Below are 16,314 nucleotides of genomic sequence, written 5' to 3'. Positions count from 1 at the left end.
TGCTGGCGGGGGACAGGCAAGGTTTAAGGGGCGAGCAGAGGAATGTTATTCTCTAGCTCTCATCTTAGTCTAACTGGAATGCTGAAGCTGGCAAGTTTTGTATTCCCTCTCCAGTTAAGAAAAAGAAATCATTCCTGATTATTAAGAAAAGGGGGGGAAAACAACTCAGAATGTATAGCCTTTAATCCAAGATCAAACTATCCTAGTCTGTACATTCCTATTCCACCCTACTGGCCAATCCAAGTTCAAAAATGTAATCAAATAATGCTGTTCAAACCTCAATGAATTGCTGATGTGTCTGTGTTCTCACCAAGATGGAAGCTTGGAAACCATTAGAATGTACTTTCTTAAGAGCTGACGCACCACAAAGCAGACTAGCTTCTAGACTGTGGGGGTGGAAAGCTTTAAAAAAAAAAAAAAAAAAAAAGCAAAAGTATTTTCCAAGGCACTTGGAGGAGTGGTTCTGAGTTAGTACTCTCTCCTTGGGGAGTTGCAGCTTGGAAAAGATGAAGGGAACAGGCATCTGAAAGGAAGCAAAGTGGGGTTTGCCTAAATTCTTACTTGGTCTAGGGGAGAATGTCTTTTTGCTACCTGCTTTGCTCTAAAACAAATTTAGAAGGGCTGCAGGGAAAGCCTGACCAGGAAGATTGAAAAGAGGATCCATTTGAAGATATCTAGGTCTGGCCAATCAGGAAGCTTCTCCCTCACTATTTACAGGAAGCTCTGGCCCTCTATCTCATCTTCCTCAGACACTTCTGCTCTGCCTCATTACAAACACAGTCCAGCATTCATAAGCCAAGTATAGTTCTATATACTGCTGCATTTGAGCAGGGGCTGTTTCAGCCCATGCAAAAAAAAATATGGACACACAGCATGAGGGTCTGTGGTTCTTTCCCCTAACTTAGGCAGAAAAGGATTCCATTTAGGAAAAAGGTACATTAAACAACACTTTTCTGCTCATAAAGAGCCCTTTGGGACCTGTGATCCTTTAAGATCAACAAAATGGGAGTGGGGCAACTGGAGGGAAGGACCCCTTCACTCTAGAGTCAGAAGAAGGTTGAAAGAGCAGTGTAGACAGAAGCCAAGCTTGGTGTGGCCCAGCCAGGAGGACTCACAGGGAAACAGTGAGCAGTCAATAGTCAGGCTTTCTTTTTTCAAATAAAGGGTCAGGCTGGGCCAGGGCCCATAATTAATGTATGTATTTCCAAACTGTGCACAGAACTTCTTTCCAAATCATCAACCTCATAAAGTTGCTCTTTCATAACATTATGGGGGAGACCAGTGAAGACCACTGTACATTTCCAAGGAACCCTGAAGGCCTTGATCCTAAAAAGCAGGATCATAGTTAAAGAGACTGAAGAATGTGAAGACATATTACCAGTCACAGTCAGAAGTCTAAACTAGATGTAAGGATGGAATAGAGAAAGAGAGAAGGCTTTGGTCTCTGGAGGCCATCAGAGAAGAAGTCACCACTCTGCACAAGTGAGACAAGAGAATAATGGGGATGGGGAGACCTTGCAGAGAAAATCATGGTTACAGCTGGATTTATATTGCTACCAACCAAGCTGTCTAAGCAATGCAAATAGGAAAATCTATCAGTTTCCTCATTTCAGAAATGAAAAGCTCTTCAGGATGACTTGGATGGCTCAGAGGTAGTTTCTGCTCTTTTATCCAACAAAGCCAAGATCACGGGGTCAAGAATTTGAAGTGATTGAGGTCACCGGCCTTGCATTTTATAGGAGGAAACAGATTCAGGAGGATATTTAATTTGCTCAAAGTCACAGAGAGAGAGTAAAGAGCAAAGCTAGGAACCCAATCCAGCTCCATTAACTCCAAATTCAGGGCTTTCCACTCACTTGTATAAGCTACTTCTCCTACATTTCCAGGCTTGGTTCCAAGAAAAAGCAGAAATGAATTCTTTAGCATTCTTCTACTACAACCTAAAGTGCTCAGGGGTTACAAGGACAAGAAGCCAAAACTAAATTTAACTCAGTAATCACTGATCTAGTGCATACTCTGTATAAGGTGTTACCTATGTTAGATGATAAAGAAAAAAAGAAATTGGGCTTTGCCCACAAGGAATTTAACTTCTACTGGGAGAATATAAAATGTAACCAAAGTTTAAATTTGGATAAAAATATATCCCTGAGGCACAGTGCAGAGGGTGCTGGGCCTGGAGTCATAAGATCAATTCCTGGGAGAAAGGGAAGTCATAGGCCCAACGGGACCCACAACTATGTAGTAAGAACAAACATTTATGAGGACCCCTAATCTACTTTATAAAGCCTACCCAGCCCCAGCCTCCCAAATCTTCATTCCTTACATGCTTACTAGTGAGTTCAGTCTAGTATCCTTGGGGAAGAGAGAAGAGCCTAAAAGAAGGGGATGGATAAATATTAGTACACTGGGGTTAACATCTAAAGGACTTCACATGATGGCTAGTGCCTGGTGGTGTCTTGCATAGCTTCCTGGTCACATATGGGTCAAATAGTCCAGAATATGGTCTTACCAGGTTGGCTTCCTTTCAGCTGCTACAATTACTACCACAACTACGATGTGATGCTTCTGTGTAGCTTGAGGATTTGCATTCTCAATGTCCCTATCATTCTTGCTTATATAGGCTGTGGTCATAATTCCCATTGAGATTTATGATTTACCCATTACCTGCTTCCCAAAAGAAACTGGGTGGCAAATTATAGCTGCCCAGCCCAGTCTGCTTGCTTTTAATCAGCTCACCAGTTGACGTCAGGGTAGTGTTTCTTGACAGATCAAGCAGATTTCTGGATACTCACCTCCTCATCCTTATACCACGACAAGGACTCTGCAGTGAGCACAAACCAATACTCCTTGGAACCACCTTTCATCAGGCTGATATTGTTGATGGTCAACCAGCCCCTTCGAATCACCTGGAGGAGAAATCGTGGATCAGTCTGAAACCTGAATTCTAATAAAGGGGTGTGACCTGGTTGACTGTCCTACTAGAACACAACAAGAAATCAGAAAGGCCAAACCTAGACAGAGCAGACTTGTAAAATAATTGGCAGACTCCCAACAGAGTAACAATCTAGCTCCTTCAAAGGCTGTCAAAACCTCAGACTCCAAACTGTTTTTGCCCTAACCAAGATGCTAATCCAAACTAAAATGAAGTGGAAGGGGGTGGTCTATTCCAGGATTTTTGGATCTATGTCAGCGCTCACTAAAGTCAAACAACCACCTCTTAGGTAGATATAAAGGAGGGCCAGTGATTCAGCCCATAGCTTAACTGTTCCAGGACAGCCAACAAGGGAAGAAATCCAATTCAGTTGTTATTAATGGGCCTTGCAGATGCTCCTATGCATGGCTGGCCCTCTAGAAACTATTTGGTCTAAGTATACAGCACAATGGAACTCTCTACTAAGAAATACTTTCTTGAGATTATACAGGTCATTAAAGACAACAATGAGTTGGAAAGTTGTGAAACTGCTTAGTTCAATATTCAGGACAATTAGCAAAACTTACTCAAAAGATAAGATAGACTTCTTTCAAATAGTTTACACGAAAAGCCAGTCACTATATGCTTCTCTGCCAGGTAGGGCAGCAGCTTTTTTAGAAGAATGGTGTGGGCCTCTGGCTCCCCTCCCCAGTCTCCACCCTGACAATGTCACTGTGCCTACTTGTGGCACTCACCTGGCAGCCGAGTCAGCCTCCATGGAGGTGCTAGGCTGTACCCCCTGGGAGGTGAGAAGGGAGGAGACAAGGAGACAGAAGACATGCATGGGAGTCCAGGGCCTGGGGAAAAGCCCCTTACATTTCAAGCTGGGGACACAAGGGTAGGGCCAACACAAAGCAAACAGAGACTAGAACAGAACCTGAATGTTTTTGGAGGCAGTGACAGACTGAAGCTTTACTGCCAAGTATAGGTTGTCACCAGCAAGGACACAGGACATGAGTAAGTGCTGACCCTGCCAAGGCACTTATGGGGCAGAGCTGCGGGTACTGAGAGCCAGGGAAAACAGTAGAGATCCCTTTGGATTTCAGGCCCAGAACCAGGGACTTTCCACAAGACTCTTTCTCTTTTTAGCCAGAGAACCAATTCCTAGGCCACGTTCATCAACCACTTCACCATCTTGCCAAAAAGCTTTCATCAGATGTCACTAAAATAGTGTGCATGGTTTTGATAAACTGACCGGCCTGGACTTCCTACAGCTGTCCAACCAACCAGCAGATGGAAGGAATCATTAGTCTACCTCCTGAAGAAACAGAGACACACATATGTCCTTCTCTTTCTATACCAAGGGGTTAATCAATGTAGCCAACAGCTTTGGTGATGGGATCCCTAGACCCCTATCAGGATTTAGGTCCTAGCACACAGAGGACACCAATTTAGAGAGAGCCAAAGGGAAACAAAGTTCTGTTAGCCATGCCAGAAGGGCACTTAAAGAATCCAGACTTCCAGTCAGGAGCCAGAATCCTTGTCCTGTTAAGGAGTTCGAGGGTGGGGTGGGGTGAGGGGTGGGGGTGGGGGGCAAAGAGTGAATATGAGAGATGGCACCCAGTCCTCTTCTTGCTAGGAGCATAACTGCTTCAGAGGCATAAGATGCTTTAGGACAAAACCACTTGGTGCCTTTGCTAGTATTTCATTATAAGCAAAGGCACAGAAGCTGTGTGGCTGCCCCTTTTGGGCCTTGAATAAGATTGGTGCTTTGGTCGCCCACTCCTATAACATGAGTTCAAACTTTAAAAGTCCCATGGGAGTAAGTGCTAGCTTCCTCCTTTCCCAGGGACTGTCAGAGTCCCTGTTAAAGAGAAACAGGATAGGAGATAATCAACACATTGACATGGTTTCTTGCAAAAGCCTGAATGAGGGCAGGTCAGGTTAGGTTCAGGATGAGTAGGTGCTTCCTCAAAGATGCAGCAAGAGATTCCAGCCCAGAGACAGTAAACCTCTGAATTATGTTTTTTTCTCCTTGAGGTGAGAGGAAGGCAGGCAAACAAGGAGGAAGCAAACTAGTCTTTGGTCAGATGTCAATCCCAGCCAGGAGCTCCACAGTCTGTGGTCCAGCCAGAAACCTCCATCTATAAGGCATCAACCACACCTCTCTCTTACTCCCTTCTCCATGGTCATAGATAGCTTTGCCCATGGAAGGGAGAGACTATGGAACCTATTCTGTCTGATATCTGTAAATACCATTCATGTGGAGGAATAATTTGCAAACTTTCAAATGGGTTCTTATGTCCCCCAAATTAGAAATTCTAACACATTTATGGATTCATATACATGGGCTTCCAAAACACATACAAGAATTGAGAAGAGCACCCACAGTCATCCTACATAAGTGCCCTGTGACCACCAGTCTCGAGACACAGGTTAGTAATACACAGCAGTCAACGGGACAGCAGGTAGCACATTTCTCAAAAACCAGGCTGGGGTAGTGGGCTCAGGGTCTTCAAGAAGGTGGGTAGACCTGGTGAGAAATGTGGATGCCTGGGAGCTAAGGACAAATGAGAAATGCTGAATCTGCCCCTGATAAAATCAATTGGGCCCAGGGCTCAGAATAGTTTGATACTCTGCTCTGGTAGGAAAAACAATATTGCAGGCCTGGTCATTCAACCCCAAATCTAAACATCTAGGTGACAGCCTAGAACAGCAGTTGTGTCCCAGAACTCAAAGATACTGGTCAGGATCACAGCTAGATGTATTCCCACTTAGCAATCACAAACCATACCCATCCTACCCAGGAATTTGCAAGCTATCCAGGCAGCTGCCCATATAGGAGACAACAATGAGTTAGAGACAAAAATCATTTGGCTGTACAAGATATGGGTGACTGCAGGCTGTTACACTTAAAAGATTTTTATTCTTATAGTGCACCTGTTGGAGAGAAGCAAGGAGCCCTGACCAATCAGATGGCAAATAAAGGCCAATAAAGAACTGAATGATTGATTTTCTTTAAGGTTGGATCTATAATTTGAAGGCATATGATGGCTCGTTAGCCCAGTTCATTTTAAAGCCAAATTTATAAATATATAAAAATTCTGCAGACAATTCAGTCTCAAGAGGGGGAAGCAGGAAGCTGGAGACAGAACAGGAATAACAGCAAAACCAGAATGCAGCTGGATAAGTGTCCCAGGGTCTAGGTACAGAGGAACCAAGCATGATAATCTTATCCTCTGGAAATTCAGATCCAATGTTATAGCTTACTCAACCCAATGACCCAAAGCTGAAAGAGTCTGTGGTGTAGTTAGAGGACTAAGGAAAGTTGCCATGGGCCCATTTGGCTAACAAGGAGCCATGTCATGAGGGACAGAATGGCCACCTGATATTCAACAAGGGAATGAGACATGGCAAAGAAGTAGACATTTTGGTGTACCAATGCCTTACCTGCGAAAAGGTGCCTTCAGGGGAGAGCTGGTCAACTGGTAGGGACAGGGGAATCAAGGAAGGGGGGCCTAAATCTTGGAACACTCTTCCTGAATGCTGATTTTGTCTTCCTGGCCTGGAATAGCCCAGCTCATACCAATCTTAATACCACAGTCAGGGCTCAGCAGCTTCCCATCACCACAAGGCAGGACTTTCACATCCTAAACCTCCCCAGCAATGATGGAGACCTTGCTCAAGAAAAGCCAAGGTAGGTATTCTGGGAAATAGAGATAGAAGTATTTTCTCCTCCTCCAAAGAAACAGGATCTTGGGAAGCAGAAGGAAGCCTATTTGAACTGATAGGAAAATGGAAAGCACTTAAAATCTCTATAGTATAATGGAAAACAGGAAGTGAGGTTTTAAAGGGGGAAAAAAAAGTAGCTGTTCCGACAACGGTCTGACTTCTTGCTGCTTAAGGAGAGATGAGGCAAGAAAGGACAAGAGACCGGTGGTGCAAACCAAGACCAAGAGTCCTTTAAGGAGGGAGATTTTCCTTGTCCTGCCCCACCCTTCTAGAATTACACTTTAACTGTTTCCATTTTCTCGCTCAGTCAAAGAAGACTTCTGACCCTTGTTTCTGCACAATTGTTAGCCTTCCCAGGGGAAGATGTAACAATGTGTCAACATCCATCATTAAGGAAGATAATGGTACCTTGGTTTTTCAGAACTGAGTACACTTAGCAGGAAGATGTATGGGCTCATGCCAAACAGAATGATGCTGTCATCCTATTTCTGGGGCAAGGAAAGTTGGAAAAGTAGGAGCATACAAATGATAGCAAGATGAAACAAACTGAGTACTGTGGACATGAACAACAGGAAATTTCCTTAGAAATTTGTTTAGTTATATTTTCTCTCCACTGCTTCTTCCTGCTTATGTGAACACAAAAGCGAAGAGAGCCAGTTAGTTATCTGCAGGGCAGCAGCGAGAAAAGCTCATCTTCAAAGCTTTGGGAAGGGTTACGAGAATGGGTCTAGGAGGCTGCCGGAGGCAAGGATCATCAAACTAAGATGAGTCTTGCCACTGGAGGTAGCTTTTCCAAAGAGCAGGGAACACCACCACAAACAAACAAAAGCCAGAAGGCAGGTCAGCATACTACTGGGATAATGAGGGCAGGCTCGGGTAGATAGTTTTTCTAGACTCACTTGAGTCACTTCCTTTTTCCATCTACAGAGATTAAAAGCACCTTGAAAATAGAGCCAAAGTCTGAACCAACTTTGTATGCTCCATGCTATCTATCATAGGGCTCCATAAATTTATTGGATGAACCTGTACCTAGTCTGGGAGAGGATCTTATCTTCAATGTACTAAGTGTACTCAGCTCCAGGTCAATGAAAACTCAATTTCTTTGGGGTCATATTTTGAGAGTAGGTCTCCATCACTAGATCTGTCTAAGGTTTACTAACACACTATTGTAGGTACTTACCAGGATCTCACCCTTTAGGTTCACAAAGTTAGGGTGGTAGGGTAAATAAAGGAAAAGCAGAAAGAGGGAAGCAAGGTAATAGAGAAAGGGCAGGAAGCACAAAAAATGGTAGAAAAGGAAGAGCAGAAAAACAGCAAAAGAAAAAAAAATTACATGCTATTAATTATATTCACAGTGTTAATGTTTAATTCATTATAATCTTTCCAAACAAAAAAGCAATAACATATGTATTACCTAAAGCAAGCATAAAATTCATGCAAAGGTTACAATTTCCAATCGGGGGCTTCAATCATGCAAGCTAAATAAATAGTCCCTTCGTCTCTCCTGTGAGAGATGGGACCTCTACAAAGACTATGTGAAGGTAAGTGTTTTTTCCAAAAAAAACATCAGGACTCTACTCTGGGTCTTATTTCCCCGGGGAATACTTTCCTTCCATTTCCCAAAAGCTGGGATGGAACACTAGTACAGCACTGCTTTCTTCATTCTCAGGACACTTGATGAGTCTCACAGAGAATGTGCTTCCCAAGAAAGAGACACAGCAGCTGTGATAAAACAGCCCTATAGTGACTACTGTTGAGATTTAGATTCAGCCACTTGAAAAGGTTTTGAATTATGTCAAAACACAGGTAGAACTTAGGATCAAAAGGATGGGGAATTATAATTAGACAGCAGCTTCTGATAGAGGCATGTGAAACAGTGAGGGCTTGAGGAAACCATTCACACCAAAGCTAGTATACCTCCCCCTTGGCACCTAAGGCAGCTTTCTCCATTCTCCTCCCACCCCAGAAACAAATCCCAAAGAAACACAGGCATGCACATGTACCTGATTTGGAACAGCCCTTTTCTTGTTCAGCTGAGTGCTTCTCTGTTGGGCACTGAAACCAAAGCATAACAAAAGCTTATGCAGCTGGGCAGTGAGGGAAGGAAGCCAGTGACCAGCTGCATAGAGAGAAGGTAAATAAACAATGGCTGAATGAAAATGGGCCGAAAAAAAGGAAAAACAGCTCTCAGAACTGGAGACATTAGAATCAAAGTTTTTCCACTGAAGAGTAACTCTTTATCCAAGGAGAACCATAGAGGGCTACAAACAAATAGCATAAAAAACCCTAGCTCTAGCACCTGAAAGTTGTGACTGATCCAGACAAATGTAAACCTCTGAACTAAGGGATTCTGAACCCATGGTACATGACATTATAAGAATATATATTTTAAGAACTATATTTCAATGAAACTCTATGTATTTTACATCATTTGTTTAGAAAAATGATTTCGAGAAGAGATTCCCAGGCTTTTTCCTTAAAGACCTGTCCAAAAGGTGCCAGGAAACACACAAGGTGAGGAAGCCTGCTTGAACTCCACTCCTAGACAAAGCCATTGACTCCTCTCAGAAAAAGTCTGTGCAGGTATAGTGCTGCATGAGCAAAGCAGCCTACAGCTTCACCCTTAGGCAAGTCAGTAAGAGGATCTCTCCCAATACCCTCTCCTCTTGTTAACCTTGGACTGTCAAGTCTAGAGCCTGAGTAGAACTAGTTCTGAGGCTATTGCTTCTAATGGGACATCCTGACATGAAATTTCAGATGTCAGACTAGGCTGGTGGCAAGAGTAGCTGTTATCAAGAAAAACTCCACTTACCTGAGATAGGAGTGTAATAACTATTTCCAAAAAGGAAAACCACCAACTTTGCTTTCAGACTCAAATCAAGAGGGAGGGGAAGAAAGCTCAAACATAAGGCTCTTTTTGATGCCTGTCTTTATATAGGGTTGGCTGTTTCAAATTGCAAATTGTTAGCGGTCAGAGGTCATGTCAATGTAACCACAACGGGCAGCACTCACACATCACAATAAGAAATGGAGAAGTTTGGATCAGAGTGCAAACCTATCCCAGAGCACTGGTGACCAGGCTTCATAATAGCAGGGCCTAGGGAACATTTTTATTACTTTTTCAGTCTGCCAATCAGTGAGGATTGGAGGACTTACCACCACTTTTGTCAAAAACAGATCTAGCCCAAAGTCCCGCTAACACACTACTGAAACAGCATATACAGCAGGCAGATACCCACCCTGTCACAAGCTGCTCAGTATAGTAACAGCTGGGGTTATTGGGAGGAAGGCCAAGGAGTCCAGAGGAAAGAATGAAGTGATCAAAGGAAAAACAGGAGAGATGGTGAGAAGGAGGAACTGTGGATGAAGTGTGAAAAGCAGAAATAAAGTGAGGAAAAGAGCAGCAATCAAGAGGGGGAAGAGACCTAGGGCTTTCAATTCCACCACACAGACACCATGCAGCCACAGGGAGCCTCATAGGGGTTTGCTAATCCAAGATGAGGGTACTGAGTTCACCCTTATCTTAAATGACAGAGCAAAGCAGGGCTTTTCTGTGACCCAATATAGTCATGGCTCACTATCATGGCCTAAGGCATAAGAAGATCCAGAGAAGCCTTTGCACTTTTCTCCTTATCACCCACCAAAAAGACTCTTGGGCACAACATATCCTCAAAGACTCCTCCTAAAGTCTGAGAAAAGATCAGGCTGTGTAGAGGAAAATGATTGCTCCTTAGCAGAAGATAACCTCACAGCCAGATTAAGGTAGGGTTCTGTTAAATTAAAAGGAACCAAAGTTTCTTAAGTAACTAAGAGTGGGCTGCTTGGGCCCATTTAATAAGAAGGGAATGATGAGGCCAAATGATCTGCAAGCAGATTCAGTTTAAATTTTTTTTTGATTTTTAAAGCATTCTATTTAAAGCAAGACACATAGAAAATCTCATTTGTTAATGAGCATCTCTGACAGAATGACTCAAAACTCAGAATATGTCTTCTTCTAGAAATTATCTTCACCCCCAATCATTTTTCTGAGCCAGCATCACCTGGAGCCTGGAGCCTTGGTGCCCTCTAGGAGGGCCAGCTCTAAGCCCTATTTGATGGCAGGGTTCCCACATCCAAGAAGCTGCATGTAGAATATACATACTTTGCAAAACCAATGAAGTCCTCATGATTTGTGTTGATGTATGACAGCTCAATGTCGATCAGAAGAAGGATCTGAAAAGATAAATTGCTACTAATTAAAAAAAAAAAACAAAAACAAAACTCCAGCCTTACCATGAATTGTCTGCGCCCCAAAGATCCAAACACACATTGACAATACTTGAGGATACGCCCAAGTTGACCAGTAGAGGGGGATCTGTAACTATTTTCCAACTCAGGCAAAGGGCCAAGCTTCATCTGCCTGGTACCTCCAGGCTCTCAGTGCATCCCTCTTTTTCACTGAATACTGTACATACTACTGGGCATCACAGAGCTGGATACCACCCTTGTAATGAGAGGTTCATATATAGAATCAATCACATAAAGTGTGGTCATTAAGGTGACCTGGTCCTTAAGTTAGCAGTATCTAATATCTGCTGAATGAACACAGTGTCAAAGGCCCTTCAAGCATACCTGGTCTTTTGTTCTCCCTTCTCGTTCTCTGATGTAAGTGGTGACAATTCTTTCTGTTTCTTCTCGTAACCTGGGATAGGAGCCAAGCTGAGAGGGAGGAAAAAGGCATGTCAGACGGCTCTACATAGCACAAACGCCACAACAATTTACATTAAGAAAGCAGAAAGCCAGGGAGAGCCAAGAAGACATGAAAGGACTTCAATGCTCCCCAATTTTGTCACCACAAACACTCATTAAAGAGACAAATATGGGCAGCTTGAGTTGACAAGAGAATTAGAGATCAGAAAATATTTTTTTAAAAAAGAGAATCAAAGATGGAAAAGATTTCATTCAAAGCAGGTGAAGTGTGTTTACCAGTCAAATATCACTTTTGTCCCCTGTCCCACCTCCATCCCCATTGCTGCATTACATCATGAATAAATACACTAAAAGCAGCAATAATGCCACTGAGATGAACGGCCTTTCCCACACCCCTGGAGCTCTGGTTTTTAGTTTCCTGGGCAGTAGTTCAGGACATCATCTATGTCATATGTCTCAGCAAGACCTCCAAATTTATTTTTGGGGACTGTCCACAGATGACAGTTAATAGTTGTGGCATGGGCCAGAAATAATGCCACTAAACTGGTTTCATTTTTGCAAAGGACATGAATTAAACTCAAGGCAGTAAGGCAGGTCCTGTGGAGCCAGGATTTTCCAGATGCTCAGATTAGACTAACAGATGGAAAAAAAATTTAGCCCATTACCTTCTCAGCACACTTTTTAATGACGGTGGCCAGCTCTGAGACCACCAGATCAACACACTTCAAACTCGGCTCTTTGAGCTTTACAATCTGTTTTTTCACAATGGCTTCAAAGGCCATGTCGGGGGTGAAGAGACCCGTCCTGCGTCATGCAGAGCACGAGGGAGGCAGAAAGACGAGACCCCAAAAGGCATTGCAGACCAAACACACACAGTAACAAAAAGACAGAGAGAGGGAAGAAAAGGAGAGAGGCAACCAGTTAGTAAGAGGCATAATAAAAGCCTCGGCATTTGCCCTGGGAAGCTGCTTCGGAAGGAGAGCCATTTCAAGGGGCTTTTGGCTGGACTTGTCAATAGTACAAGGTCATGGCTTTAGTCACCTTACACCCAATACAGTGGGTGTCCTGAATTTTCAAATACATGTTGTAGCCTCTGAAAATCTACTTCCAACCCTGCTGGGTTTGACTGAAGAAGCTTGGAAAGCAAATGCAGGCTTTTAAAAATGACACACATCAAGAACTGCAGCATAAGCAAAAATCTCCTGACTCTTTAAAGACAGCCCTAGTATTCCTACCTGCACACGCGCGCGCGCGCACACACACACACACACACACACACACACACACAGGCACGCACGCGTGCACACACATGCACACGCCAACACAACCCTGGGAAAGCATTTACACGGCTCAGCTGAAGCAGATCACTCTGGGAAGCAGGGACTGTCAGGGTTGGGGAGGTGGACATTTCCTGCCAAGTGTAGGAATTGATTGTGCCAATCATGATGACTGTTGGAGATGCACCTCAACTTTCCCCTGTTGAGGGGGGCCATGTTCCCTCTGCAGAGCACTGGCCCTGCCTGGAGAACAGCAGGAGGCAGGCTGCAGACTGGGGATCGCTGCCAAAGCTGTCCTGGGTGTGTATGTTGGGGGCAAAGCCAGGTCTGACAGGCCAGTCACCCACGTGCTCACTGCAGCATTCTGTCACTCTCAGGGTTTCTCGGTACCCTGAGCACACTGGCTTTGAAGCAGTGGAGTCATGCAAAACATCATACTATGGGGCCATTTTTTTTTTCCAAAAAGAAAAAAATCCATGATGAAAAGAGGATTGGGGGTGGGGTTTCCAGTTTCAAGAAGGGGAACATTTCAATTTTCTGCTTCCCAGGGTGTAGCAAAGCAGCATTTTAAATCAGTCAAGACACATGCTATGTCGGACATCAGGATCCCAGAGTAAGCTGCCACTTGGCTGGCCACCTCCTGAGGCCTGCTTGGCACTCCTTCCATTCTATCTTCTGTTTCCCCCATTCACTTGAGAATCTCTAGAGAGACACTGGTGACCTCACTGAAGAGTGGGGAAGAGGATCCAAACAATTTCAATATAGTCTTACCCTCCACAGTCCAGAGTCCCTTACCTGGCCATCCTCCTGGAAGTAAAAGTAATCTGGGGAGACTGACCAGCCAGAGCAGGCAGGGCACTGCAATCCTGATACCGCCCATCCCCCCATGGCTCCCTTTTCCATAACCCTCAGGGAGGGCTCAATACCTTACTGGTACACTGCCTAACTGTATTGATTAACTCCTGAATAACCAGGTCGACACATTTCAGACAAGGCTCTTTCAGCTTCACCAGCTGCTTTTTCACAATGGCCTCGAATGCCAAGTCTGGGGTGAAGAGCCCCGTCCTATGCACGTCCAACCACAAGGGCAAGGGTGAGGGAAATAATCAAAGAAAAACAAAAAACAATCAACAATATTAATGGCAACTATTTGGTTAACTGAAGAAATAGCAATAATCATATATTTGAGTCAAAGGCTCGCTTCCCATTAATGAGAAATTCCCAGTGTCAAGGAGACTCAATTTGGCAACAGAAGTCTATTCTTTCTTAGCAACATTCAGTGTGACCAATATGAAATTCATCTCTCTCCCATTCTGGTTTGCCTTCAGATCTGGGCCCCTTCTTATCCCTTCAGACAATCCATCCCCTTATACTCTTTGTTTTAAAGCCTCTTACCAATTCAGGTGACTTTGTTTTTACATTACAAACATAACAAGACTAGGTGGAAGGAAGGGGTGGCATTTGTGGTCACAATTATGAATAGTGCAGTAAATTATGTAATGTCCTACTTATAGGTCTCAAATAAGACAGAGGTAAAACTTTGCCCTTAAGTGTCAAAATATTGAAGGGCAACTGATTTGTCCTGGGAGACACTAAGGAAGAACACACCAGACTGACTACCTCTCTTCACCCCACCATCCATCTGGGCTCTGTCCCTGAGACTTGTCAGTCCCTGACCAACATGGTCTCCTCCCAACCTGGATACCAGAGGCCAGGAGCACAGGCATCCCTGAGGCCTGGCTGAGACAATAACATGTCGACAGACGGAAGTTAACCCTCCTCCCCCAACCCTAATACTTGCCTGACTCCATGGATGTTTTTAATTGCATAGCTAATTTCTCGTCTCAAGTCTTTCTCATCAAATTCCATCTAAAAAAACAAAATATGCAGAGAAAGGTATCTATAAAATTATAGCAGTCCAACAAATTAAGGCAGTGAGTTTAACTGCCTATCTCCTTTACAATATAAATCTTTAAAAGAAAATTGATAATTGGTTATTTGAATTCTATTAGCTCTGAAGAACGATCATCTATATGGTGCATGCTTCAACTTCCAAGGTAGAGTATTTGATTCTTTTCAAAACCAAGTAGAATCAATGTGAATTTATTTATGAGTATGAAGGCATGCCTTGCTGTTTATCAATTCAAAAAGAATTTAGTGATATCCTACATGAACTCTTGGAGGGAAAGGCTAACTGTCCCTTTGATAGAAATGAAAAGAAGCAAAGAATACGTCACCTTCACAAGCTCAAATGGAAACCTCTCGTGAAAGATGCGGTTAATCCTTGCACCACCAGAAAGTTCCAATGTGTCCACCTGGTCTCCTGAGCCTTCAATTCTCTTTTCAAAATCCACACCAAACTGCTGGACCATCCTAAAATGGCAAGGCCAAAGAAGGAATAAGCTGTCTCACATCAAAGTAACTATTCTCTCAGTAAGTCTCAATTCTGATGACGCACACAATTTTTATTTCAAGAAAAAACACAAAAGCCAATATTAATTTAACACTTTAAATAGCTCACAAAACCATTTAAATTTAGAGGACTAGGAATCTAAATATACAGAAGCAGAACAAAAGAGGCAAGGATCAATATCATTGAAAAGCACATACCTGGAATCCTCATAATTATGCTTAGAAACCAAATGGAAAATGGAGATGATTCAATGTGAACAATCAATATGCACAAGACCAGTTCTCCTAGGTCTACCAGAAAGACTAAAGTTTAACTTGCACCTCCCATCAATTACAAAACCCAGATCTATTTTCCACTATTTGTAGCAGCATTATCAAGATAAAAAGGCATTCCCATGGAACTAACAATTAGAAAAGATTCACAGCTGTGAGTCCATCAACTTTTTTTTTTTGCTGAGGCAATTGGGATTAAGTGACTTGCCCAGGGTCACACAGCCAGGAAATGTAAAGTGTCTGAGGCCAGATTTGAACTCAGATCCTCCTGACTTCAGGGCTGGTGCTGAATTATCAACTTCTTGAAGCCAATCCCAAGTGTAGAGGAAAAACAGGGCCCGACCCAAAAGGTTCCCATTTACTCTTCCCTAGAGACACAAAAATCTAGGGGTCAAATGATAACTAATCAGACAATCTCTGCTATCTTCTATACATCTCCTATCCCCAAACTCTCCAAATTGGGAAAGGAGAAGTAGCCACTGCACCAATTGGAATTTAGAGGCCTCTTCTGTGAAATGTTCCTTTTAAATTCCCATAGCCATTCAGTATGTAAGCATCCCACAGCATGAGCCCCCACACCCTCTTCCCTAGGCTCCAGAAGCCAGCAGCTGATCTCCTACCTAAACAGAAGAAAAGCAAGTGATCTATTGTTGTTGTTCAGTGGCTTCATTCATGCCTCATTCTCTGGGATCCCATTTGGGGGTTTTCTTAGCAAAGAAAATGGAGTAATTTGCCATTTTCCTCTGCAGTTCATTTTTACAGAGGAGACTACTAAGGCAAATGGGATTAAGTGACTTGTCCAGGGTGGTCATAATGCTAGTTTGGAACGTGAAGATGAGTCTTCTTGACTCTAGGCCCAGCACTCTATCTGATGTGGAGCAACCTTTAGAAATGTTGGAATATAATACCTGGCTCCAGCAATGTCGTCATCTTTGGAATATACCTATTAGAAGTGATGTGATATAAACAAGGGGAATATGTGTGAAAGAAACTGAATTGGACCTGATATCTTTATTCCAC

At 43.3% G+C, this 16,314-nt stretch overlaps 1 protein-coding gene across 13 annotated transcripts in view; it reads right to left on the bottom strand.

The window, feature by feature from the left end:
* Positions 1-16,314, bottom strand: part of DNM2 (dynamin 2) — a 75,600-nt gene that overhangs the window by 17,036 nt on the left and 42,250 nt on the right. For 4 of the 13 annotated variants that reach the window (XR_007949523.1, XM_051971532.1, XM_051971528.1 and 1 more), the window contains exons 8-16: positions 14,847-14,982; positions 14,411-14,478; positions 13,536-13,674; positions 11,255-11,341; positions 10,785-10,855; positions 9,883-9,912; positions 8,647-8,698; positions 7,824-7,835; positions 2,793-2,906 (exon numbers count right to left, since the gene is read on the bottom strand). Coding sequence is in view for 12 of the 13 variants with exons in the window: in XM_051971532.1 (XP_051827492.1) it covers positions 2,793-2,906; positions 7,824-7,835; positions 8,647-8,698; positions 9,883-9,912; positions 10,785-10,855; positions 11,255-11,341; positions 13,536-13,674; positions 14,411-14,478; positions 14,847-14,982 (709 nt within the window). In the remaining variant the exon portion in view is untranslated. Of the gene's footprint in view, positions 1-2,792; positions 2,907-7,823; positions 7,836-8,646; positions 8,699-9,882; positions 9,913-10,784; positions 10,856-11,254; positions 11,342-11,997; positions 12,137-13,535; positions 13,675-14,410; positions 14,479-14,846; positions 14,983-16,314 lie in introns of all 13 variants that reach the window. The other 9 variants (XM_051971538.1, XM_051971534.1, XM_051971530.1 and 6 more) reach the window with 6 other exon arrangements.

The sequence above is a fragment of the Antechinus flavipes genome, chromosome 1 (genome assembly GCF_016432865.1).
Source record: "Antechinus flavipes isolate AdamAnt ecotype Samford, QLD, Australia chromosome 1, AdamAnt_v2, whole genome shotgun sequence".
NCBI classification, from domain to species: Eukaryota; Metazoa; Chordata; class Mammalia; order Dasyuromorphia; family Dasyuridae; genus Antechinus; species Antechinus flavipes.
This window is presented reverse-complemented; position numbering and strand designations above follow the sequence as displayed.